The sequence below is a fragment of the Sander vitreus genome, chromosome 15 (assembly GCF_031162955.1).
Source record: "Sander vitreus isolate 19-12246 chromosome 15, sanVit1, whole genome shotgun sequence".
In the NCBI taxonomy this organism is placed as follows: Eukaryota; Metazoa; Chordata; class Actinopteri; order Perciformes; family Percidae; genus Sander; species Sander vitreus.
In genome coordinates, this window is record NC_135869.1 from 8518632 (window position 1) to 8544809 (window position 26178).

The following is a 26178-nucleotide window of genomic DNA, read 5'->3' on the forward strand; positions in this document are numbered from 1 at the left end:
AAAATGACATTGCATGAAGTGGAATAACATAACTTTGTTGCACTAAATGTCTGAGCCAATTTCCACATGCCAGGGTTCTATAGTTCTGCTCAGCTCCACTAGGGTGTGCCAGATAGCATGACAAAAACTGAATCAATTGATAAATAATACATAAATAAAAACCAGTGACCGTTGTAGTCTCTGGTCTTTATTTTTGGAGTGTGAGTCTTGTGTGTGTGCTAGCTTGTATCGTGATGTTTCAGACGGGGTGCAGACAGAAATAGGTGGTGGTCTCATAGACTTACCATAGTCCCCACACTGTATGTGGCAGCAGGGCCAATCGTGTGGTGGTAGGGGTCTGCTGTTGCATAGACTCTGCCATAGCTGCACAACAGGAGACACAGAGAACGCGGTCATTGATCTATCATTGACGAGGAGAGCGGAACATTTATGCATGCTTGTTCAATGCTCAGCCCCCTCAAGTCAACTCTTTCAAGTCTCTGACACAATCAATTATTTCTCTCCTCAGCCTCCTGGGCTTCCTACATTATACAAGGTGGTTCAAAAAGGGGAGTTCAAAGGTTGGTGAATTATACTTGTCTTCTCATTGTCATCTTGATTAGGTGGAGGGAATGGGTAATGAGCAGAGAGAGGGAGACGGAGAGAAAGAAAGATGCAGAGAAGCAGTTGGTGCTGGAGGGCTTGGTCTCTCACCCTGTTCTTGTTTACCCAGGCTGCACACTGGGCTCACGCCCCTGTCTTTTCATTGTTGCTGGTTTGGAACTAATCCTTCCAATTTCCTTCTGAGACAGGACAAGATGTGTCTGCCTCATTTATTTATTTATTCAACTTCACATATTCCTCTATTTACTTTCCCTTTTTTTCTCTTCTTCTTCTTCAATGCTCGCTTGCAAATGAGGGTCTGCACGGAGCAGATAAGGCACACCCAGCCAAGGACTGAGGGCACCAAATCAACCAGGAATAAAAAGTGGAGAGAGGGGAAGAAATTCTCCTAGAGGAGACAACAAGACATACAGCGTTCATGCCTTCTTTTTTTTTTTTGCGTACGCTACATTGAGTTATACAAGATCTAAATATGGCTCGGCACGTTTAAGTCCGGCAGCACCCAAGGTCAGTGAGCAGGACGTGTAATCAGAAAGGCTGTCTCGGCCTCTTGGGGAGGAGGCCAGTGCCATGAGATGGTCATGGGAAGTCTCCATGGTCCTCTTATCTTCAGTGAGCACTGAACCCCACAGGCCCTCTAAGGCTAATATATCTACAAAATGACTCTCACCAGAGTGGCACTGCTGACGGCCGGCAGGTCAAACCACCCTGTTCAATGTCACAGAGCCTCGACAGAGCGGATTGGAAGCCGCCAGCGTCTCTACAATAGAGCTCAACAGTGTGGCTTTCATTTTCAAGGATTTTGATTATCAGCCATGATGTCTCAACCATCCAAGGTAGACTGACCACATGCTACGAGGATGTCAAACCAAAGTTTCTGCTCCTGTAGAAGCGAGAAGTCCGTATGAAACCTGGTTTCGAGAAAAAACATGTTTTATTCGCAATCTTATGGAGAAATACTACATTACCCACAATCCAAAGTGTAACAGCGACGTCTCTGATTGGTGGAACTCGAGGTTACCATGGAAATGTCTACCGCAGCCGCGAACGGCTAGAGCAAGCTTCTACCATTAAAGTCTATGATCGTTTCTGTACACAGTACAGTAATACACAATAATGTTATTTTGCGCCAAATCAAATGTTTTATGGTCACCATTCAGATCATAGCTGGTTGGCTTGGTTCCAGGCTGAAAACTCTCTATATAAGCATTTAATGAAACGTCAATGGAGATATTGAATGGGGGAAACACTTCCGGAACCAGAGCCGTTAAAAAAGTGGGCGGTCACTTGCTCTGTATGACTGTCTCCTCACAATGCCGCTTTGATTCATCAGACTCACTGGTCATGAGCTCTGTTTAGTTACTTAACGGGCTTTGGTAATGCCGGCCTGTGAGCACTGTAGGCTTTTCAGATAATAAATGTTTCATATTTTGCAGGGGTTTCACATGCCTTCCACAATCCTGGTGACCTCTTCCACGGTTAAGTCTGATAAGGTATTGCTGAAACAATACCAACAAACCCCTATTGATCCAAGACAATGACTTATTCAAAAGGAAACAAACAGACAAAGCAAAACAAACAACTTGGGGGCGAGTTGCATTAAATCTCAGGGAAAAGTATAGGCAAGAGAAAGAGGAATTAAATCTGTGAAAAATTTCTGCTCTCGCCGAGCACGGCTGCTCATAATTCGAGCCGCGGCGAGGCCTGATAAATCTTACATTATCGATATGATCTTCAGGCTCTCAGGCAGGGTGTACGTTATCACAAGTGACATGCTCAATCCCTCCCAGATTAGATTCCCAAACCAGCCCACATCCTGGCTGACAACGGCTTTGAGAGGCCGAAATGAATCAGTGACGCCTCCTCAAACTGAGCACACCTGAACCAGATTGACATCACTCAGAAGTGATGGAGTTCCTGCCGGTCCATCTCTCCCTCTCTCTGTCTCCCTACCTCTCTTCCACAGACCTGAGGCCATTCATAAATACCGCAGTGATATACCCACTCTCCCATCACAAGCAGAGAGTCAAGACATATATCACTGCTTTTCTCATCCAATCCAACAAGGTTAGGCTTTTTTTGTGTGTTCTTTTGCTCCAAGCTAAAAAGAATATGGTGGTTTCCCTAATAGATAAGATAACTGGAAAGGAAGAAGAAAGCCCAAGAAACCTTAAATAACCTACATAGAATACTGTAAAATGCTGAAGCAGCCCCTCATTCCTCTCATATGTTCTCCATTGGCCCGTAGGCGTGTTGCTTTTTGTTAGGAAAATGCTGTAATTGCTCAAACAACTTTTGATATCGTTCTGTGATATTTACTGCATTCTGACACTTATTTTGTGAAGAAGTGTGTTTTGCGGTGTACTCAGTTTCCTTCAATCTTCCTCATCTAATTCTCCTTCAGTCTGTAATTTCCTCTATTTGACAGCCTGCGGGATCAACTTGTTGCTTTAAATCGAAGTTCACATCAACAAAGAGAGCTTGTCGAACACAGTGCAGACGTGTCTCTCATTTCCCTCTAAACTCACCATTTGTTTAATTTATTTTGCATTACATTCTGTTTCTTCTGCCTACTGCTGATGGGGGAACAAATGCAATCTCTGCCTGCTCTACGCTCTCTGTGTTTTCTTAAACGTGCAAAAGAATAGCTTGAGAAATACACCAAAAAAATAAATTAAAGATACCTGTTCAGACTGCTATTCAGTAATGCTTGTAAAACATAATGGTACATAAAGAAACTGGATGATAGGGGTTCTCACCTGTCACTGTAAGCAGCGGTGGTGGTGGGCTGGGCAAATCTGTATGCTGCATAGCCACCCTGTAAGAATACCACAGTGTTAATCAATGATTAAGCTCAACCTGCACAGAGGAAACAACAATACAGACGTAGTTTTAAATTGGCTTAATAGTTAAATATCACTGCACAGTGTTTTGTTCATTTGCCCACATTCCCCAACTGCACGGTCCCTTTCAGACACCAGAGGGTGCTGTTTGATATATGGTTATTAGGCAAGTGGTGGCAACAGGGGAATGAATGATGTTCTGAGCGGCAGCATATTTGGGGGGGGTCAGGGGGGGAGCGAGTTATTGTCACACTAGAGGCTCATCTGAGTAGCAGCAACAGCATAACAAAAGGCCACGTGAGCCAACTTCCCAAATTCAGCCCATTTTTAGATTGAGGAGGCTGTGCTGCTACATTATTAAAGAGACCCTTTTTCCTTTACACGACCCCCCTGGCTCACAAATGAAGGAAGAAGGCAGGAGACGGTCGGACCGTTGGGAAGTCAGGACCGCTGTATTCATTTGCCAGAGTGGGGAAGGAATTAAAGAGCTCATTGTGGAGTGCTGCTATTACTCTATTTGAAAAATGAAGCTGTTCTCCCACTGTTTTTCTATTAGTGCCAGTGGAGTGTGTGCCCATCTGCGGCCATACCATGGATAGGTGGCTTTTAATAATGCACGTTTTCATTCATTTTTAAACTCAAGGGGGAAGACGTCCAATGGAGAGTGGTGCAGACAGGCAACGGTGGGATGGTCGCGGCTGCGGCTGCACATGAAATCAGGTCAGGGGCCACAGCTATTGAATCTCTCTCCCCCCCAATTCTCCTTTAAGGTTTTCCACGGAGGCAGGCAGTCCCAGCACTTGAGGCAGATGACTTCCTGTGGGACAGCCCTGCCTTGGGACTGTGCTGATTACAGCAACAGCCTGAACAAACACAGACCAATAAATCACTCTCCCACATTGTCAAATCCTGCACACAACAGTGCAGCACATTTGTTATTTTGTCGTGGGAAGTGTGTGTTTGTGCATTCATGTATGTGCGCTTCTACATAGAGGTGCATGCATGCATGCATATGTTTTAGCACGTGAAATGTATGTAGAGTATATTCATGTGTTGACCTGCTAATGTATTATCAGGTCATCTATTTCCAAAAAGAAGCTTTGACACATCAGCTGGCTGGTTTTGACAGCAAGCCAGTGTCCACCGTATGACTGTGGAGGACACTAAGGGCTAAGGGATGGCTTCCTCTTGGTCACTCGAGAGCTTTACGCACACTCAGCCAGTCTGAAGCAGTGCAGTGGCCAGTGCCAAAACTAATGGCAGTAAAGCACCAGGGGCTGGTGTGACGGGTTGAGTGATGGACCAACCTGGCCAAGTTTTGGTCAAGGGACGTCGGGGTGCAGGACTTAGCTGGAGGTGGCAGAACGAGTGTGAGAGACAAACAATATCTCTCAGAGCACAGCCCGGGTCTCGTCTATGGTGGTGGATGTCGCTACAATAAAAACCCAGTGAAATACAGTCCTATCATGTGGGCTGGTGTGTAAGTCATATATCACTGGGGTTCAGCATTTCGCTCCCAGACACTGGTCGTCAGGGCGAAAGTGAGAGGCAACTGTCATTGCTGCTGCACCAACTGTCTTCTCGTTATCTTGGCAGATGGAGGCAGGGGAAAAAAGCAGCAGAATCAAAGGGACAAATTACCCCTCCACACACACACACACACACACACACACACACACGTTTGGACTAATGTCAAAGTGGGGCAGCGTGGTAATTTCAGCATTATCGCCACAGCGTCCATGCTTTTCTCTGTCAAGGGCGGCGTGCAGCAGGGCCAACCCCTGATATGACCCTGCCTACACGGACAGCTCCAGAGGGAAGGCTAATCCCTTTATCTGCTGCTGCTCCTCTTATCTCCCACATGGTGATGGCTGGGGGGAACCGGCTCCACTCGGGCCTGCACAGACCCCTTGGGGCAGGCAGGGATATCCCGGCCAAATCCTCTGAGTGTACACAAACACAAAACAGGAGAGAGGAGGAAAGGGGTAGCGAGAAAAGGGGGGAGGGCTGCAGAAGAGAAGCCACCTCAAAAATCCAAGGCAAAATAAGTAAGAAATGACCTAACTTGACACGAGACACTGAGCCCGGGTCTGCCTCTTTGCCAAAGTCTGAGATCATAGGAAGAGAGAGGAGAGAGAGGAGGGAGGAGCTGAGGGGGTTTTAAATTTTGTTGTTGGGTTTCTTGGCACAGCAGACAGAGGCCTAATCGACGCCGGTTTGGCAGCGAGGCTTGGAGAGCGCTGGGGGCTGAGGAGATCACGTTTTTCTCTCCAGGGCTGGGCTTTTTGTCTACTTTACTTCTGTTTCATCTAAGCAGGCAAGAGGAAAAGCCAACTGTACTTACATAGATCTCTGCACCATAGAAGCCATCTTGGTACACCACCCTGTGAAATCAGAGAACAGGAAAGAAGCGTTAGTTGATTCGGTGTACGAGCTACCCTACTGAATCTCAGCCCTTGACGTTCTTTCTTATTTCAACCATTTGAGGGTCTGTGGGGTCAGCTCTGAGCAGCTTTAGTGTACTGTACCACAAATAATGAATGACACATTAAAGCGAAACCATTTCACATCCCCGTCCAATTTTCTGCTCTGGTAAAATTGTTTGTCTTTCCAGTTGCTGCAGTGTTGTCAGGAGGGCTGGTGGTGGTGGTGGTGGTGGTGGGGAGAGGAGGGGAGGACAAAAGAAGGAAGCAAAGGAGCTCCATCACATGACTCCGCTATATAAATCAAACAGCTGCCATCAGTAGCAAAGGGCCCTGGAGTGGGAGGGAGGGGAAAGGGGACGTGGGATTTCCAGTCTCGGCTTCGGCAGCGAGTCTCTCTGCAGTAAGACGGATCCTGATCTAATCACAGATAGACAGCTATACTGGGCCCTCGGCCGGCCTCCGTCAGACCTCTCCCACGGCCACACAGACCACTGGTGATAAGAGACGAGTGTGAGGCAGGGCTGCACAAAGCCAGGAGATCAGCATAGACCCTAGTCACAGTCCAGTGAGATCTGCCCAGTAATACGCTATCTCAGCTCTCTACAGCTCTCCCTGTGGCTTTGTTAGTTCCTTCTTTGTCAATAGATAATGTACAAATATATAGGAGTTAGGGCATGTACATACCTAGATACAAACAATGATTTTACTCCCCAAAGACCCCTCTAGGGAGAATAACAAAGTAAATGGACAGCAACACCTGATGACCAGGTTTTTTTTCATTTTAACAACCTGTAGTTACCCCAAATGTGTTTAATAATAAATGAGAAAGCATGGTCTTATATACGACTAGGACAAAACAATATATTATAACACTGTCCCCTGTTGAGAATAAAGTACATGTTCTTCAGACATAATCACATGTCTCTCCTCTTTGAAATTGTGACACACCTGAAGTTAGACAAATACAGTATATGTTCAACTCCAGCATGTGCATCCAAATAATTGGAGCCTGAAAGTCTTGCATGCAGACAACACCCTCCACACTACAGCATGAACACAACTAGAAGTCAGGCACTGTCGGAAGCACTCATTGTTGTTGTTCTAGATTCAGGTTAAAGATTCAATACTCACGCTCCATAAGCTGGGATTGGTGGTGGCGGTGGAGCTGTGCGGAATGTGTTGTACACAGCCCGCCCCCGACCTCGCAAGTGGGCACCCCTATAGGCCACCGTAGCGCCTGTGGCAGGGTAGGGAAACCCTGTTACTATGGAAGGAAACACAGGAGAGAAGGGAAAATGACTTTCAGAGAACATCCTCGAGTTGGCATTGCTTACCTTATGACAGAATACATTAGAGAGAGACGTGTGGTACTGCTTTCCCTATGACAGAATGCATTATGGTGAAGACAAGGAAACAATAGATTTAATCTTTTCTAGGTGCGCCTCATCGACCACTCTCCCCTTTCTCAGCTCGCTGCTTTGTGCCATACTCAGCAAGGATCCACATTTGCTGTACGCATCCTTTCCTGAAGCCTGGCGAGGGGCAGCCTTGAAGCATAGGCAGGTAATGGATGCAATACCACTAGTTTCGCACCACAGCTTTTGCATAGTTTAGACACAATGGGCTAGCAGCGAGGAGAACAGTGGGAGGGTGGACGGGGGAGAGGTAGAGGGCGTTTCTAGGTTTTGGCTACAGTCAAATGGGAGGTGAACGTTGGTGAACAACCTGACTAGATGTTCAGAACGTTCCCCAAGGGTAAATGGAGCAGATGGGCTGGCCCAAACCTCAGCATGACCCCCATCTCGAAACCCATCTGGGACCATCTTTAGCCAATCACATACAGTATGTCCTCTGCTGATGGCCACCAGTGAATGAGAAACGGAGGGTTGTGGTGAAAGGCTTCAGGGTGGGTACAAAGGTTGATGTGATGGCGCGGCAAAATGTCGTGGTCACAGATTAGAGGACAGGCGATGTGATCCTCAGCTCTCTACTTAACCTTCAATCAGTCCAGCAGCTGTCTGATTACAAGCTGTGGAGGTGCATACAAACACACCGATCTCTAGACATGATTAAGTTGGCCTCCTCTCTTCCAGCAATCGAAATTCCCTCACATCCCCCGTCCCTCCGTTCTTCACCCTCTCTCCCTCCCCCAATGCCTAGTCCATCACAACACAGTCATCCCCATTATTCTTCATCCCCAGCCACGCCCCTTCATCACCCTCACCTCACCTTATTAGTCTTTATTCATTTCCATGACATGTTTTAGGCGAATTCATCATAGACCACTTCCGATTCTCCAATCAGAGATCAGGGAGCTGTGGAGCTCCTGTCTGGTCTTGTTGGGTGGGAGACAACATGTATCCGATGTGTTTAAGATGAACCCGCTGCCATCATGGAGACGGCAGGCAGTCCCTCGCAATGGCAGATAAACTGAACTGCAATAAAGATCCATGGTAACTCGTATATAAGCGGTGGCGTATAGGTTTTTGCCTGGGGAGTGATGACCCGGCGTTACTGTGCCGAGTGCAGCGTTAACCCTGCAGGTGGACGAGGCCAGTGAACACCCTAATGAACAATGCACACCCCAGCCACGCTGCCTCAATAAAGCTGACAGGGAGACAGATTATTGGTGCTTTTAAAAACACAGAGAGCCAGGTTTAATGTCTTCTGCCATTAACATCACACTCCATTAGTGGGTCTGCACACATATTCAAACTCTGCGTCTGATTTGGCCAGGTAATGCCCACACAGCCCCCCGTCCACACACACACACACACACACACACACACACACACACACACACACACCCACACCAAGGTGCATGGCACTTTGTTTGCTGCCCATGTACCAATAGACTGCCTGGTCTCGCAGGGTGCCCCCTTTCCCCCAAGTGATTTATAATGCTGACCTTGACATTTGAATTAGTCTCCTTTTTTTGGAGCAGTGGACATCTGAGTGCGGTTGCTAAAGGGCAAAAACAATCCTCTTTGATAGTTTCCAAGGTGTGTTTTTTCCCCTCTTCTTAACAAATCACTACTATTTCTGGGCCCCAGAAAAGTCCAATTGCCTCCTTCTTTCTCTTTTGGATATTTGTATGCAATATGCATGCAGTGATGTATGTGAATGTAAACTTATAATGAGTTGGCGATAGGCTACACTGCTTCAATAATAACCCATAAATCAAAGGCACTGTCACACCTTGGTAAGCCTGTGAAAAGCAACAACAGCTACGGTGTAGGAGAGCACAAACCTGGTCTAGCCACCAAAGTCAAACACCTTTTCCGGGAGGGGGGCTGGAGAAAATATGAGTTATGCGCTGGAGGGCGGCGGGGTCACGCTGCACCTCATATGTCATATGTGTCAACTTGAGAGAAGCTCAATACCTGCAGAGCCAGTTGGACCTGAGGTAATCCAGCTCTGTGCCAATGATGGGGTCATAACCGGCTCCCATAAAGAAAGATCTGATTTTCCACAAGGTTGATCTCTCTAATACTTCCTGCTCAAATACATCGGGCAATGAGCACTTAATCCACGCACCGGGGACCAAAAACAGCTTAATCTAATCAAGAGTCTGGAGTTTAATTATCCCCCTAACGTACACTCCAACAATGAAAGGACCTGTCTACATATATTAAGATGGCAATTAGCCCTTCTTTTCTGTCATTTACGCAGCTGCTAGATTTTCAAAAGTCAAGTCCTCAAGAAAACTCCACCTTAGTAGCAGAAAATGTGAGCCGCTGAATGAAAAGCTACTCATCTCCTGTCTCCTTAGGAATTAGCTGCAGAGGAGAGTCTCTCTCTGTTTGCCCGAGGGGACTGGCCACATGAAGAGGTTTCTAAGTGGCAGCTGTCCATGGTGCTGAAAACATCCAACACGAGGAACAATCCAGAAAAGTTTGCCAATTATTGTAAAATGAGCTAAACGGTGCAATGTATTGCACCCAGATCTCCCTCTGACTTACATTTTTTATTAAAAGATTGCATGTTTTGATATAATATCTGCAACAGTTTTGTTATTTCACATACTAAATATTAAAATCCATTTAAAATGATCATACAGATCCATATCTGTGCATGTATACATGCACACATACATATGCAAATAGATAACCAAGATCTTTACCCATATACGGAATATAAACACAAATTAACACTTGATAATATACTGTATATGAAGATATAAAGATGTTTATACACTGTCCCTATACACACTTACATTTGTACTGAACCCAATCACCTTGCTACTCTTTACTGGACCACGATCCCAACTCCTTCCTGTAGCAAGCTTATGGGGGAGATTCGGATGTTAGGCGGCAACAGAGGACATGGACTCTGGGTTTCCGCTGCCTGCCTGTACCCTACCAACTACTCCCTACACCCCTTCTCCATCAGTAGGAGGGGCCAATCTACCCTGGAAGAGGTTAAGAGCGGGGAGCCTGCATGAGGCTCTCATCCGTCATTCTCCTGAATGGGTTTTGAGGACAATAAACCTGTAGCGCCAGGACGAATGGAGACGAAGTGTGCTGTCACCGAGCCAGGATTTATGGCTCCCAATTTCACTGATCTCCCGCACAGAAATGAGGACTGATAAACAGTGATTAATCGCCTTTATATCCCATTTTACTCCCACCAAAAGTATATTAACTGTAGCTATGATGATTTTGGAATATGTCATGAATCCGGTCAACCTGATTCTTGTTTTCCTTTTTTTCTTAGGGAGGGGAGGAACATCATAGGCAAAGGCATGGTCAGTGTTTTTTCTGCGTTTTTTTTTTTCCTCAGAGCTAAAACGGCCTTTTGCTGCTCATTAGGGCAGTTTTGTTTCAAAAATGTATCTCTTATTTATGTTTCCCATCTTCCCAGCTGGCAAGCATATGTTGTCGTTTAGGCTTGGCAAACTCCAGTGCCATGTCAAGACGACTTGAAAAATTAGCAGCCAATAAATCACCCAACCCCTCCTGCTTCCCCTGCCTGGAGTGGTGGACCACACTCCCTCTGATTTATGAGATGATTTGGAAAGTGTGTGTGTGCGTGAGTGTGTGCGAGTGTAAAATGGAGAAAGTGTGCATGAAAGGGGAGACATGTATTAGTGTCTGTGTTCTACATAGGTTATCTATTTCTGTATGCTGGAATGCTTCGGTCTGAGTGCCGGGGATGGTGTTGTGTGTGTATATAGGTCAGTGAAATTATTGTTTATGTAACTTAAGACTTACCTAATGTTCACATTTTGAATCTAGGGATAATTCCACCTGACCATGGCATAATATGTTTGAGCATGTGCATGCACCTACAGAGGCATGTGTGTATGTTTATGTGTGTATAATTATCAGGGGAAGATGTCGAAACCAAGGGAGTGCTGGGGGGGGAGGAGGAGGTGGGTGGGAGGCAGGGGAGGAGGCATGGAGGGGGTGAGGGGTTGGGGATGAAATAAAAATGATAGATGACTGCTTTCTGTCATGGACAGTTATTTAGAGGTTCGCCGTAAAGCTGTCCGGGGAATGAACAGATTTTAGTCTAATGAGCAGAAAGGAAAGCCGTTAAAGTGGCGCGATGTGCTCAGCACTTCTTCCAAATGAAATAGTACCATTTCCCCCTCATTAAAATGCAAAGGGTTCATATAACATACAGCAATAAAGCTGGCACATCGAGGCAGAGAGAGATAGGGAAAACCCCACTGAGCTCTTCTCATTCCTCCATTACTGGGACCAGAAGGAATAGCGGCCTTCGACAGGGTAGGTGCCAACAATATCGCTCACTCAATCTCCCTTATTCGGTTAGCTCTGTAAAAGTCAATCTGGCGCACTTGGCAAATCCATCCACAGCAGCAGCCTCCACAATCTGATAACAGTTGCAGGGGCGCTTGCTCTTGAAATCATTTTTTTTTTCTTCAGCTTTACAGTTGCACACCGCGCAAACAATGGCTCAGGCTCCCTCGGCCACTCAGAGAGGCTTGGATCATCCACTGCTTATCTGGGCCGCTCTCAGATTCACTTTGATTTGAGGCGAATTTCATGTTCAGTAGGTTCAGGATGAGCCCGATTGTAAAAATTCAGGGGTCAGATTGGAATTTGCTGCGGCTGATAGTGGCCTCAGGTACAGTGCACTGCATGCGGTGGAAAGTAGATGGAAAAACTCAAAGATACTAACTGCAGAAACTGCAATGTAAGTCTCTTACCGGCATACAGTTCAGGACCATAGACAGCTCCCACCACTGGATTCAGCTTCCAGCCTGGTGAACAAAAAGAAAACTCAACTGACAATGAGAACTAGGGATGTTAATAATTAACAGTTTAACCGTTAACCAACATTAAGAATTTTGACCGATTAATACCAGTTGAAAACAATATCATTTAAAAAAAATGTTTAAGTCATTTTAAAAGGTTTGTTGCGTGGTAAAAGGAAAATAGGCTATACAATCTATTTCTTATATGCTAGTTGATTTGCTAGTGCGATGTCAAAGTAGGGGAAAGTAGCCTATGTCCGTGCCTCGTGGACAGATAAACTGTTGTGTGCTGGTCGGTTAATAGTTAATAATCGGTTAACGAGGGTCGGCTATCGGTAGCAAACAAATCTAAATTAGCATCCCTAATGAGAACTAACTTATTATTGTTAACTTTCATGATACAGTCTGAAACTTACCATTCGTGTAAGGGTTGGCCACTTTTTTGTTTGTCATCACTCGTGCTGTTGCGTTGTTCACCTGTTCAAAGCAACAAAACACAGCCTGTTATCACCGACTTTCACACTCACTATCCAGATATCTAGGATGGGCCAAAAGCATGCAGCAAACCAAGAAGAATCAAGACAAATTCATAAAATAAGAAAGAAATAAATGGTTATGTAAATGTGGCACTGATTGAGTTTGTTTCACCCTTTCATGAATTTATTCATCATTTCAATTTTCTTACAGATTATCAAATTACTGGAAATAGGGGGAAAGCATGCACCAATTACCCACAGGTATGAATAAAAAGAATAACATCCTCCAAATTCAGTAATTGGTTGGATACACAAATGGATTCCAAAAGAAAAACACAGACAGTGCTTTGATTTTCTTCTATTGACCTGATGAGAATGACTGAGTGGGGGCTCGGCTCGTCGTAAACAAGAGCAGAATTAGAGCAGGCAAGACTAAACGACAGTGACAGGGGGATGCATGTCTTCTCAGATTTTGACAGGAACCCAGAGGATGATGGCATGCATTCATTCTCCATTGTCAGGTAATGATGGACAACTGGCGTGTCCAGGTTGACATGTATGGATCTCGCATTCTACTAAGTTATATGCACCATTATGCATGCATGCATTCAGGCACACATAAATTCAGGGATGCAGATATCCACACATACACTCACAGCAGCCACATGCTAATGCATGGGTTTATAGGTAGGTTTAGGAGGCAGCAGGCAGGAAGTAGAAAATGATGGGGAAAAGGGAAAAAGTGAAAGCACCTCTATTTTGCGTCCCTCTACGATTGTACCGTTTAGTTTCTCCCGTGCACGATCAGCATCTGTGCTTGTTTCAAAAGTTACAAACCCAAAGCCCTGAGAGCACCACGTTAGCCACCGGTAGAGAAAAAGAAGAAAGAAAGGATGGACACACACACACACACACACACACACACACACCCCCACACACACCCCCACACACACCCCCACACAGAGGAAAAAAGAAAGGGTAAGGGAGGAGAGAAGGGAAAGAGAGGTGAGAAGACAGGAGTGGGTGAGCAGCAGCGGAGGCAGAGTCGAGTTGTAAGCAGCCAGATTAATTAGAGGCAGTTAGTGAGGCGTCAGGAAACAGCAAACAGAGAGATCCGAGGAGGAGAGGATAACGGTGACATGACCTCACACAACAACACCAACAAACCTGCCTGCTTTACCCAATTAAACAGCACAGCACCGCTGCCATGGGTGAATGTCAGGATGCAGCGGATGCAAAACACTGTTAGCTGACATAATAGTCGTATAATTATCTACACAACTTCGGCAGTGCGGCCGCTCAAACGGCCCTGTCTCCCTTTGAAGAAGTGGGCAACAGGAGAAGGAGTGAGTGTGAATTTTCCCGAGGAGAGATGCTAACTTGATCTCCGACTATTTCTAATTCACTGCTCTAATAAGTGGGACGTTTTTATGGAGGCAAATTTACACCAACTCATTGATGCAAAAAAGTGAATGGTGTCGCTGCAAATACAATCCTCTGTAATAAAGATGAGCAAGGATATTGACTTTAAACCCTGACCAAAATATACCCAACCACTCATTTTCATCCCCTCCCCCCCAACTCTCTGACTCCCTCGCTCCCCTGGGGGGGTTTGTCACTTCCTTGAGTTATGTGGACTGGGCTCTATAGCGGCAGCATTAAGATATGCTGGCCAAACAAGTCCCATTCCTTTGGTTTCTATATATACTTCTAGAGGTATGGGCAGGGGAAGAAGGAGCATGGCCGGCGCTGCCTGATAATTGCTTGAGGATGTAATACATGTGAGAGATGGCGAGCGGTGTGATCTCAAATGCATACACAGGATCTCCGGGCTGCTATTCCTAGCTTAAATAACACGGGACCTGTCCTTGGGGAAAGAGAGATAAAGAAATAAATTCAAAAAAACAAAATTGAGGGCAAAATTAATCCTTTGGACATTCACCCGACTGTGGTTACACCCTCTATCTTTTTTTTATATCATGCACAAATAATTAGCTTACAAGAGGGGAGAGTGGGGCCACCATTTTTCAAAGGAGACAAACATATTGAATGCAAATTGCCAAAGCTTCATAGAAAATAGATTGTTTATTAATGGCCTGGTAGGTTCATTATATAGCACACGGGGAAGAGAGAGAGAGAGGCATCATGGGTAATGGCTTTGTAGGGCACAAACAATAAATGCTTGTTACGGCGGAGGAGGCAGGTTTATCCGGTGCTCAATCTTGTCTGGCAGAGGGGGCTGAGTGCGGCAGCGTTGCCTGGTTCCAGAGCTCCCTGCATGCCTGTATACGAGCCCAAACTACTCCCAGGTATGAATGGGAATCAATAGTATTCATGCCTCAACACCCAGCCAGGGATCCTGTCTCCTTTATGAATGGAAAGCTGTGGAGCTTAGTACACTCTATTAAATGAACAGCTGGATGAGTAGCACTCGGCTGTTCACACCAGAGCAGGCTTCACCTGTCCATGGTAGGTGGTTAGGAGACTGATACTGCGGTAACGCTGCATCGCTGTGGCTATTTTTCTGCGGGCTTGTTGGTATTCGTGCTTTAGGAGTTATATTTGAAATGCATACATACATGATCAACGCTGTTAGACACTCTTAAATTGGATATTAAGAGGTAAAATTTACATTTAATATTTCAGTTTTTTGTTTGTTACGACTGACCTTAGGGATGTCCTTATATTTAATATTCTTAATATCAACAAATTACCATTAAAAGTCAAAATATAAAAAAAAAAAAGTATTTTCTGTTCAGTCAAAGCCTGTTATATGTTATCCCTGACTACCATAGAGCTCCATTGTTGTCCACAAAATATCAATGCACCATCACAAACTCATAGTGTATTTGTAAGTCCCATATTCACAGTCATGCTGCCAGAAATACTCACTGGAGCACCAAATGTGGATTAATACGCGGCTGAAAATAGTCCCCAACAACGGCACTATTAAGTCCTGTTCAAATAACGCTTACTGAAAACTACAGTTCCCAGCTGTTTTAGGAAAGTACTTACTTAGCATAAAAAATATATAAATCTGTATATCCGTGACCCAGTTTTAAACACTGTCTGGGCTGAGAGCAACAAGGGGAAGTCGGAAAGCGCTGAGAGACGGACTAAAACAGTGTTGGTTTTGGCCTTTTCATGGGTTCATCCTTTAACTGGCTCCTTTAAAATCCCACATTAAATTAGCTGGGATGTGGGCATTGACTCTGTGGATAAAAACTTCCATACAGCAAACACATGGTGTCCTGTTTGTCCAAAGCTTGAAATGTGAGGGTCATTTATTTACAAAACGTCCCACAGAACGTTAGTCTTATCCTGAATTATAGTATGTGTAAAAACAAAATGAGAAAACCTGAATAATGTAGGACCAACACCCAGGCTTTAAACACCCGCTTCTTAAACAAGCAGTTTCAATTCCATAAGCTTCAGAAACCTGCAGCCTGCTGGTGGATTAAGTGAATTGTGAAACAGCTCAATAATGAATTGATTGACAGGGCTAATGATTCACAACTTGGGTTAGAGCTGCAACAACAAAAACAATAGGGAGGGAGCGAGGGAGAGAGAAAGAGAGGCATGGTGGATGCAGCTCTCCAGGACCAGGCTTAGGGACCACTACTCTCAGCCAATGTACACACTACACTAATGCCATCATTAGGAAACAGAAGAAGTACATGGTAATGAAGCAGCTGGTGTTCTAGTTCACTTACCTTGGATCCTCGCTCATTAAAGATAATCTCCACATCTAAAATCTTTCCAAATTGCTGCAGAGAGAGAAAAGAAAGAGAGAAAAGTGGGCCAGAGATGGAGTTAGAAAGCATCACTGACTGTGAATTCATGAGAAGGACGACTGGAGAAAGAAAAACCATTAAGGCAATATGGAAATGTTACTTTTGTGTGGAAATGCTGGTCAATTTGCATTTGGTAGCTCGGTAAACAGTTCTTGAAGCCGGCTGGCACGCTTTAAAAAGAGAACTGCGCTTTTGTATTTCTATCAGTACTATATGAAATGAGATCACAGTATCTGTAAAAATACTGGATCTTTGATTACATATCAGCATTTCTGATGTTTGCTTGCTTGCTTGTTTTAACACGAAAAAGAAGAATTAGATTACATTTTGATTTTGTGAGATGTGATAACCTGGGGAAAGTTTTTCAAGTTTCCTGAGCAGATAACTAAGCTTTGACTTGGGGAGAGTTTGGTGCATCAGTTGTAAATATAGCTTTCTATACTTTCACATGCCTTTCTCTGTCTCTTCTTTATTCTCTCCTCCTCTCTTTGTTTGTTTGCTCTCACAGTCAACAGGACCTGAGGGCCAGTCCCCAGGGGTTAACATGCTCCAGCCTTTCGATTTATAAGGCCTGCCTTCGGATCATTAGAAAACAGAGGCATGAAAGTAAACTGTAAGTTCCTCTAATGAGTGGAGTGAGAGCGACTTTTAATTGCTGTCTAAAATGGCCTTATTATTTCATTAAAAGTAATTACTCTGTCAAGCGGTCCGCGTCGCCTTCATTTCGGCACAACAGGGAAGAAATGGGCCTTCCATGTGGTCGACACTCAATGGGAATGGATGGATCGTTTGACTGAGCCACTAACAGGGGTTAGGAAGAGCTGGCTATTATCTGGCTGAAGTGAGTGGAGTGGACTTGAGGAGGTGAGGGTTTATGGGTTAGCGAAAACACGTCCTCTCCCACTTGAAAGGGGTTATGCGGTGACCTAACCACATCGAGTTAAAGGCTTGGCTATTTAAAACCTCCTCTGTTTCAGCAGGGTGTATCTCCTCCCCTATATATCTGCTCTGGAAGGGATTCCATAGAGCCCATCCGCACATCTGCCTCATATGGCGCTCAGCTCCATTGATTCGAATGGGAAGCATTGGCTCGATCACGCACACAGGCATTTATATCCCAGCGTGATGTCCCTTTCTCGCCTGAGATGACAATGCTTCCCCCACGCAATGTGCAGATGCTAATTGTTTTAACCGAGCGTAATGGGCTTGTGGCGTCGATTAATTAGTTTCAGAGGAAGTCGTCTTTGTGGATTTCCACATGGCGCTGGGGACTGCTCGCTGCTCACCCGTGATCTCATGCACTCCTATCCCCGCCCACCCTATCTCACACACACACACACACACACACACACACACACACAAACAGCTGCATCAGCAGCACCGATAAACAATAGCTTCAATGGGAGGAGTCTCCAGAGGGAGGACAAGGGAGACTGACGTCATCTAAGAGGCTGCAGCTAGATCCATCCGTCAAAAGACGACAAAAACAATTCAATATCAATATGAAAAGAGGGACATAACAGACAGGTTTTTGCATGTTTTATCCCCTTTGTCACATATTTTTATTTTTATATTACAGCTGACCATTTTGCAAATCATGCTGCTACATTTAAGACATTGGAATAGGGCTGCAACTAACGATTATTTTCATAGTCGATTAATCTGTTGATTTTTTTCTCGATTAATCGATTAGTTGTTTGGTCTCTAAAATGTCACAAAATGGTGAAAAATGTGGATCAGTGTTTCCCAAAAGTCCAAGATGATGTCCTCAAATGTCTTGTTTTGTCCACAACTCAAAGATATTCGGTTTACTGTCACAGAGGAGAGAAAAAACAAGAAAATATTCACATTTAAGGAGCTGGAATCAAAGATTTTTTTACTTTTGTCTTAAAAAATTACTCAAACCGACTAATTGATTATCAAAATAGTTGGCGATTAATTTAAGAGTTGACAACTAATCGATTAATCTTTGCAGCTAAATTGGAATGTTTTTTTCTACCATTCCATGCATCCATTCATTTCTATTTCGATATGGCTTCCATTACATTCTCTACTTCAAATACATTACGGAGAAATAGAAATTGGATTGATATTTACTCAGAAAAAAACCTGGAATAGTAGAAAAAAAAGACATGGATGTGTAACATACATACAAAAAAATGGTCAGTAAACATGTAAAGCAAACATGATTTGCAGTTAAGGAGCTAAAACATACATATTGTCAACACACATACTTGGTATGGTATTTTTCGGTATGGTCTTAAACCGTAAGCCTTCCAGTGTGGAAGCAAACAAATAATATTGAGGCCACTGTGCCTCCACCTTTGATTTGCTGCAATATGTCTTAAGCTGTTAAGAAACCTTTAATTAAGCTACAGAAGCCCTGTGTATTCATACAGTAGAGTGCCAGTGTAGAGCATGTTCAGGCATAGCAGTCAGCGTGACAGCAGGATGGGAGGGGGGGCGGCAGAGGTCCTGATTGCTCCGGGGGAATGCTGTGAGAGCCCTTACATGCACCGAGAGAAGCACTGCTGAAGAACCCAGTCGCACAAACGAGGGCACTCTCGAGCAGCGCAGCATGGGCGCCGCACAGAGCTCGCTTGCGCTTGGAGTGTTTTCATTTCCCCCGTACTCGCTAGCTCTCAGAGATCACAGTTTCTAATTACTGATTAAGGTCCGCTGTGGTCGTCCTAATGAGTCCTTCATTCAGCGCCTCGTTAAAGGCTCACAGGTTTCTCCACACCCTTAACCCTGGGCGCATCTCAGACCCTCCCTTCTTGTTTTTAGGGTGCCAGGCTCCAAAGAGTTCTACTGGTGCTGCCGCCGTGTGTAGACAGAGCTCCTGGCTGCTTTAAGGGCCTTCTTAAGTGGACTGTGCAGCACCTCCACTCTCCTTCTTCTCTGTCCCCCCCCTTGCATGTCTGTGGATTTCACTCATGCGCAACAGTAATGGCGTATTGAGCCAGTGGCGCTCCAGAAGCCATTAGAGCTAGAGGGATGAGGCTTTGCACACGCTGATCACACAAAGGCCCATTGTGGAGGCCATGTCAGAGGGTGGAGCGGACCAGCTATCTCCTTGCCAAGTTCTACCCAAGACAATCAATCCCACAATCCTCTACTATGCCAACCAACCAAGAAGGGGAGGGGGTATGTAACAGGAAGGCACGGGCAACACGTGGGTGAGTCGGGTGATTGAGGGGGACTGGGTGGGCTGCGATCAATTTTGTATCGTATATCTGCATGCGTCGGCCAGGCACACAAAGCCTCCGAGCTAATTACTGAGGCGATTTGGATTCCACACGACCTGCACCAGAGCTGGGAACAATAAAGCCAACAATCAGAGGGAGAAAGAGAGAGAGAGAGAGAGAGAGAGAGAGAGAGAGAGAGAGCAGCCATGTTGTCTGCAATTTATAAAGCCACAGCCAGGGCTCTCAAGTAATTAATATCATCAGCTGGATGTTGTCTTCATAACGATGAGAATTAACGCCTCTGGGTTCTAATGGTCCAATTAGCGCATAACATTTAAAGTACATTTTTGGCAATCGTCTCCATTCAGATCCATAATGGTTATTGAATTGGGGATGTATGGTTCAATTCTTATTGAGGCTTTTGTGAGACACGAGGGTGAGCTGTTGAACTATTCATTGCCTCATTAATTGGGCGAGAGAGAGAGAGAGAGAGAAAATTTCTACTGAGGGCTTCTGGTATGCTGATATGTAATCTGATTGCATTTGTCTGCAGCTGACAGCTCTGTGTGTGTGTAACCTCTAATCAGGTAATCAGGAGAAATAATTTTTCTTTCCTGTAATGGTCTAAAGGCTATTTAAGCTTTTGGGGAAAACTCTAATATATGTGTACTGCTAGTGACAGAAATAAAGGAAATTAGTTAAGTGAATTGTTTTGTTTTTCATAGTTTTGGCCATCATTACAATTGTTAATAACACCATCATTTTCACCAAGTTAAATGCTGACATCTGGGGAGACAGCAACATTGCTAAAAAAAGAAGTCTGACAGGGCCACCAACTTGAGCACATCAAGTTGATCAAATGGGTTTTAAATCAACCGGTTCGCCAAGGCAGAGTAGGCAGAGTAGAAAAAGATGGACGGTCAAATGATCACTGTACTGGGTTCCACATCTCAACTAACTTCAGCCTGGTGTAACAGAGTTTTTTCTCACCCATCAGCACTTATTGTGACTGATTAGGCTGTTTTTCCTTACTTTTCCCAACTTGTAAAAACTCAGGAGGTTCTCTTGTTTCCTGAAAATGTAGTTACCACTAGTAGTTAGATGCTGGTTTAAGCAATTGCCTCACTCGTTAAACACGTGGCCTTTGTTGTGTGATTTAGCCCCACTACTATTTTTCTCTGAAGCTTCAATATTTGATTCCTTCAGTGTAATAGAGTCTTCTGATATAAGCAGAGTCACTCTTTGTTTCAGGCGAGGTTGGATGCCACTAATATAAAACTGACTTTGTTGTTCTGTTGCTACCGTGCTCCCAGATCGCAGGAATTAACTTAGTACAGTGTTACATTAACCGATAGAAAAAAGGTAGCACCTACCAAAATCAGTTGTAATGAATTGGAATTTTCTTTCAAGTTACTCACCCCAAACATTTGCCTTAGGTCAGGGTCCCGGAAACGGAAGGGAATGTTGGAGACATGTAACCTTTTCGGCTGCTGCTTCTCTGAAGAGTCTGAGTGCTGGAGCTGGAGCTGCTGAGAGCCCTCTGTTTGCGTCACATCATCTGTCTGCCAGAGGGAAACAAACAGAAAAGACACAAGCTGCTCATTAGCTGCTACAGTATACTGTACCTCCAGGTCCTGAAATACGAGAAGGGGGGGGCTAAAACAGGAGGGAGGCGGGTGCAGGGTGGCTAACTAACTTACTCAGCGTCTGCCATTTTTCAATCCGGCGAGAAAGCCAAAGCGATAAACAGCCAATGAATTATAGTGTCAAACCTGAGGTTGTGCATTACAAATCCACTTATTAATCTCTTGCACTTAGCTCTTGAGCAACAGGGAAGATTGAAGGCGCTGACAAAAAGGCGTGGATTTAGATCCCACGGAGCCCTGACATGTCTAGACTAAAGACACATTATTGGTGACGTTTGCACACAGCTATCAGAGTGCGAGGCCCAAAGCCCTCAGCGTTGTTGTTTCCATCATTATGCGAATGCTATGCTGACATTTCTATATAAATGACGTGTCTGATGTCAATGACAAATTCCACTTGTTTGTCCCTGTGACACCGGTGATGGATTTCACTGAGGGGGCTGGTGGCTTGTCTGTTTAGATGGACCTTGTTTTTGAGGTGGTTTCTTTTTCTGATGTATTTTCTGTGAACAAAACCTCATTGGTCAACAGCATAGTCCATTCTCTCTTCTATGCATCACCATATTTGGCAAAATAAGACATTGGTCAGTGTCTTTCAAAACACATTTATCGGTTTTATTATTCATACAAGTGTTTTTTTTTAACCTGCCATCTCTGTGGTTAAGGTTTGGTTAAGTTTAAACAACTAACTAATTAAATTAGAAGTTCAACATTTTGGAAGGTAAGATTATTTGCTTTCTTTCAGGAGGCAATTAGCCTAGCTTAATAAAGGTTTTTGCCAAACAACAGCCGGATGCAGTGACTTTCTGAGTCGTCACTTTTTAACCTTTATTTTACCAGGGAAAGAATCACATTGAGATTACAATCTCTTTTACAAGTGAGCCGTGGCCAAGAAGGCAGCAAATAAAGGATACACTTTAACAGACAACAAATAACAGACAAACAGGGATGGACTGCAAAAATAAATAAAAAATAAAAACAGAACACATTTTAAAAACAAGCGCAGACATGTTGATATATTTGATTTAAGTAGGTCTTGAATTCAGTATGTGAAATAAAAACCTGCAGTTTTAGCTGATTTTGCAAGTCATTCCATGAAGTTGGAGCACTGTAGCTAAAAGCAGTTTTGCCAAACTCTGTTTTAGTTTGTGGAACATCATACAGTATACATTTACTTGATCTTAGATTGTATTCAGATCTATTAGGTTGCCAGGTTTGGTACCATCAAGCCTCAGACCTACTGTTTACTTAAGGCTGTAATTACCGACCGTATCTGCTCAGTGCACAGAAGCGCTGAGCAGATGGATAAACCATTGTTTGTTGAGAAATATCAGCTCCTTAAAACCACACATTGACATTTTGTATTTCTCCTTATGTACCGATAAAACAAACAACCATAGAAAAGAGTTACTTATTTAGCTTTATATTTGAACTTTGTGGAGAGCCAGTCATGGTTAAACGATAGCAAAGTTGGCTGTTGGTAAAAGACAGGAAGTGAACTGCAAAGAAATGCTGTCAAAGTCACTTAAAAACCATCGCCTGATTAGCAAATCTATGCCAGCGTCGTACTACTACCACCTTTGCGTCTGACAGAGGACAGGAATTACTTGCATGATCACAAGAGGTCACTCATCAGGGAAACAACATGTTTTTTTAGCATGTTTTGAACAAACAGCCAGTGCTGTAGTCTTTATGGTGGGAACTGTCTGCAAATGATTGAAATGAACAAAAACGAAGCCTTATTTAGTGCTGGTGACTCGGAAAGGGACTAAATAAAGAAACACAGGAGGAGGGGAGGATGAGAAATGAGAGAGTGGAAGTGGCAGATATTGAGCACAAAAGCTGTTTGAATGTGATATGTAAACTGCAAGGTCTCCTGGGAAGTGCTCTCTGAGCATGGCAAACACACTATACTGGCTGGGAAGTCACATACACAATCTTGTACTGAGATACAGACGTGAAAAGGGAGTAGGTTGTTGCTGGAGAACAAACGGTTCAAATGACAGGCGCGCGCACGCACACACACACACACACACACACACACACACAGCTCTAAGGCTGTCACACGGCTGCAGGCCACTCTTAGTGATACATTTCCCACCATTTAGGAAATGGGATAGGGATTTATTCATTATAATTCATCATCACAGTATTATCATTATCATCATGATCGTAATGATGATCGCCTTTATTATTCTCATTATCATAATCACAATCTCCACTGTAATGGCCGTCATTTATTTGGTTTTTATGGCCCATTCAGAGATAGTGACATACATTGTTAACAGTGACAGTTGTTTGATTCAAGGTCCCACTTTGTCTCCCCTGCAGCCATCCAGGTAGGGCAGGTTAGTGGCAGCTTCCTAAGTCCTGCCTGGGCTTGACGGCTTCCGGACCAGAGGGTAACAAGTGGCGAAGGACACAGGGGCCGGAAAATGAACCGAGCTGGCCGGCCGGCTGGTAAGGAGTGGATTTGTGACACAGAGAGACGGGCGGAGGGGTCTTAACTCTGCCGTGTCCTCGCGTGCTGGAGGTTAATAGCCTGAGTAGCCATGTTGGGCCCTGGGGGTGACACATTGCAGACAGATGCTGGGACCGTAGAGGGAGACAAGGTACCAGAGCCCCGCGGGTCAATCTGTTTCATCGGTCACACATGACACTATCAACCTTTAGCGTGTGTTGCCAGACTACTGAGCACCGCTGTCCTCCAGCTCTGTCTGTCTGGCTTTTTATCACGGCAAGCGCAGTCGCGTTTGCAAACATCCAGATTAACTTTCACTCGGCGCTCAGACAGGCCAGCAGCATGCTGACATCGGGGGCAAATACACATACGGAGAACACAAATGCTGAACTGCTGACTGCCGAGCACACCAGACTGCATACTACTAACTCAATAACTTGGAGTGTCACTGAGATCTGGGATGCCAGCTTCAGCGCATCGCTCCCATGGCTCCAACCTGCCTGCCTAGGTTGTGAGATGGTGGTTTTGCAGTGGAAAATAATTACCTCCGTATTACCATAGGAGGCCACCTTCAGTGGCACTTTACTGTCCCGACAGCTGCTGTCACGGGGAGGAAGAGGAGGAGGTGGGATGCAAAACACGCCGTCACCGCTAAACCCAGCAAACCAGAGAGTGAGAGAGCTGTCAACTCCAGCAACTCTTCGGCTTCCTGTTCAGTCATTTCTCTAAAAGACTCCCTTGCTGTTATTTGCAAATCGCCTGCAAAGTGCTCTGCTCAGCACTTTCCCCCTCCTCACAGAGTGGCATTACAAGAGCATAATTGAAACTATCTGATTGGAATGCTGCCAAGCAGGTAGATTACATCCGATTAAATGGGGGGGATACTGAAGAGAATTATAATGCCTGAGCTTTATTTCATTATTTTCCTCTCCCGGTCTTCCACTGTTTGTTTTCTTTTTCTAAAGAAGCTGCAAATATATCCTCTTCATCACCTGAGAGAGCAGGGAGTGTGCCGCTCCCACCGCCCCCACCCCCCGATTTATATAAAATAGCGAAAGGCAGGAGTTATTTTTGGCGTTCACGTGACAGTACTGAGCTGTAACATTGTCTGCGTAGACAACTTTAGGTGATTGACAGTTGGCTTGGATAGACATTAAACTCTCCTACTTGAATTAATCAATGCAAAAGATGAGCAACTGCGTTAGAAGAGATCTGGTTCTTTGATTAAAAGAGAGGATATATACAAACTAAAGGAGGGAAGTCAACTACAGGTGCATTTCAGCGAGAAGCATCACTGAGCTTCTGGATGAATTCTACGGTGCAGTGTTTTGGTCCCAACTGCAACGAAGAATGACTGGCTCTTTTAGTAACGGTGGCTGAGGCTTATGGGTATTGTAGTATGTAGAGGTATCCTCCATGGTAAACTGACAGAAAAAACATGATTTCACTGAAACTTGAAACAATTAAACTGATGGACAAACCATTAACCTATAGTGTCTTTAAATGATAAAACTGGTGATAATCTATAGTTTTTATTAGGGGTGTTGAAATGAATCATTGCATCGATGCATCGTAATGCCGACCTGGACGATTCTGCATCGATGCAGTGACAGACCATAATCAATTAATGCCTAATGATGTTACTTGTCGATTTTCCAGGTACTGCTTTTTTTTGTTTTTGCCTTTTGTCTGCTGTGTTCAGACTCCACTACATTCAGGAAGTGTCTTTGTTATGATCAGATACAATAAAAAGAGGGGTTCATATACTGTATATGTGACTGCTTGAATTTGTTGAAGAAAACCATGTGTAGCAATATACATGTATAATAATATTGAGGAGGTGATGCATCGGGATATCGAATCGATTCGAATCGTCGACAGGATAACCGTAATCGAATTGTGACTCCAGTGAAGATTTACACACCTAGTTTTTATAGTCAACATATCCCATCCAAAGACCAAACCAACAGTGAATATATTGTGTGTCTCAGAGCCTGATATATCTTCTTACTCTGTGCCATTGAGCTCCATTGTTGTTGTTGCCAAACTGTTGCCCTGGCAGACATGTTCCTTCATTACCACGGATGGCGGTTAATGCGAAACAAAAAATAGTACACAACATATTCACAGTTTTTTTCCCCGTTTGTTTGATACAAACTACAGTGACCAGCTGTTTTACGAAATTACTGAGCGCATTTTCTTTTAATGTGAGGTGTTTTTAAAGATTTAGAGGCACAGACAGGGAAGAGAAGTCAGAACGTTTTGAGAGACGGACTAACACATTGTTAGTTTGGTGTAATTTGTTGACAATGAGAAAAATATCGAATAAAACCAGCATTTTTTTGTACCTTAAAATAATGTTTCCAAAATCGTTTCAGTGGTTCATCAACTCGTAACAGGGTGAACGGCACTTCTGCATTCGCTTTGCGGCCCTCTATCGGCTATAACCGCACTATGCAAGTTTGCCAGATCGGGTAGCGGATCGGATAGTTCAACTGAGACATGAGGGTTACGGTAA

General features: G+C 44.4%; 1 protein-coding gene across 5 annotated transcripts in view; it reads right to left on the reverse strand.

Annotated features, from left to right (window-relative positions):
- LOC144529823 (RNA binding protein fox-1 homolog 3-like) overlaps positions 1-26178 on the reverse strand; it is a 179571-nt gene that overhangs the window by 13835 nt on the left and 139558 nt on the right. For all 5 annotated transcript variants that reach the window (XM_078269142.1, XM_078269141.1, XM_078269143.1 and 2 more), the window contains 8 exons: positions 20972-21115; positions 16285-16338; positions 12512-12572; positions 12048-12101; positions 7004-7136; positions 5791-5830; positions 3363-3421; positions 285-363 (listed from right to left, as the gene is read on the reverse strand). In XM_078269142.1, the coding sequence (XP_078125268.1) occupies positions 285-363; positions 3363-3421; positions 5791-5830; positions 7004-7136; positions 12048-12101; positions 12512-12572; positions 16285-16338; positions 20972-21115 (624 nt within the window). The remainder of the gene's footprint in view (positions 1-284; positions 364-3362; positions 3422-5790; positions 5831-7003; positions 7137-12047; positions 12102-12511; positions 12573-16284; positions 16339-20971; positions 21116-26178) is intronic.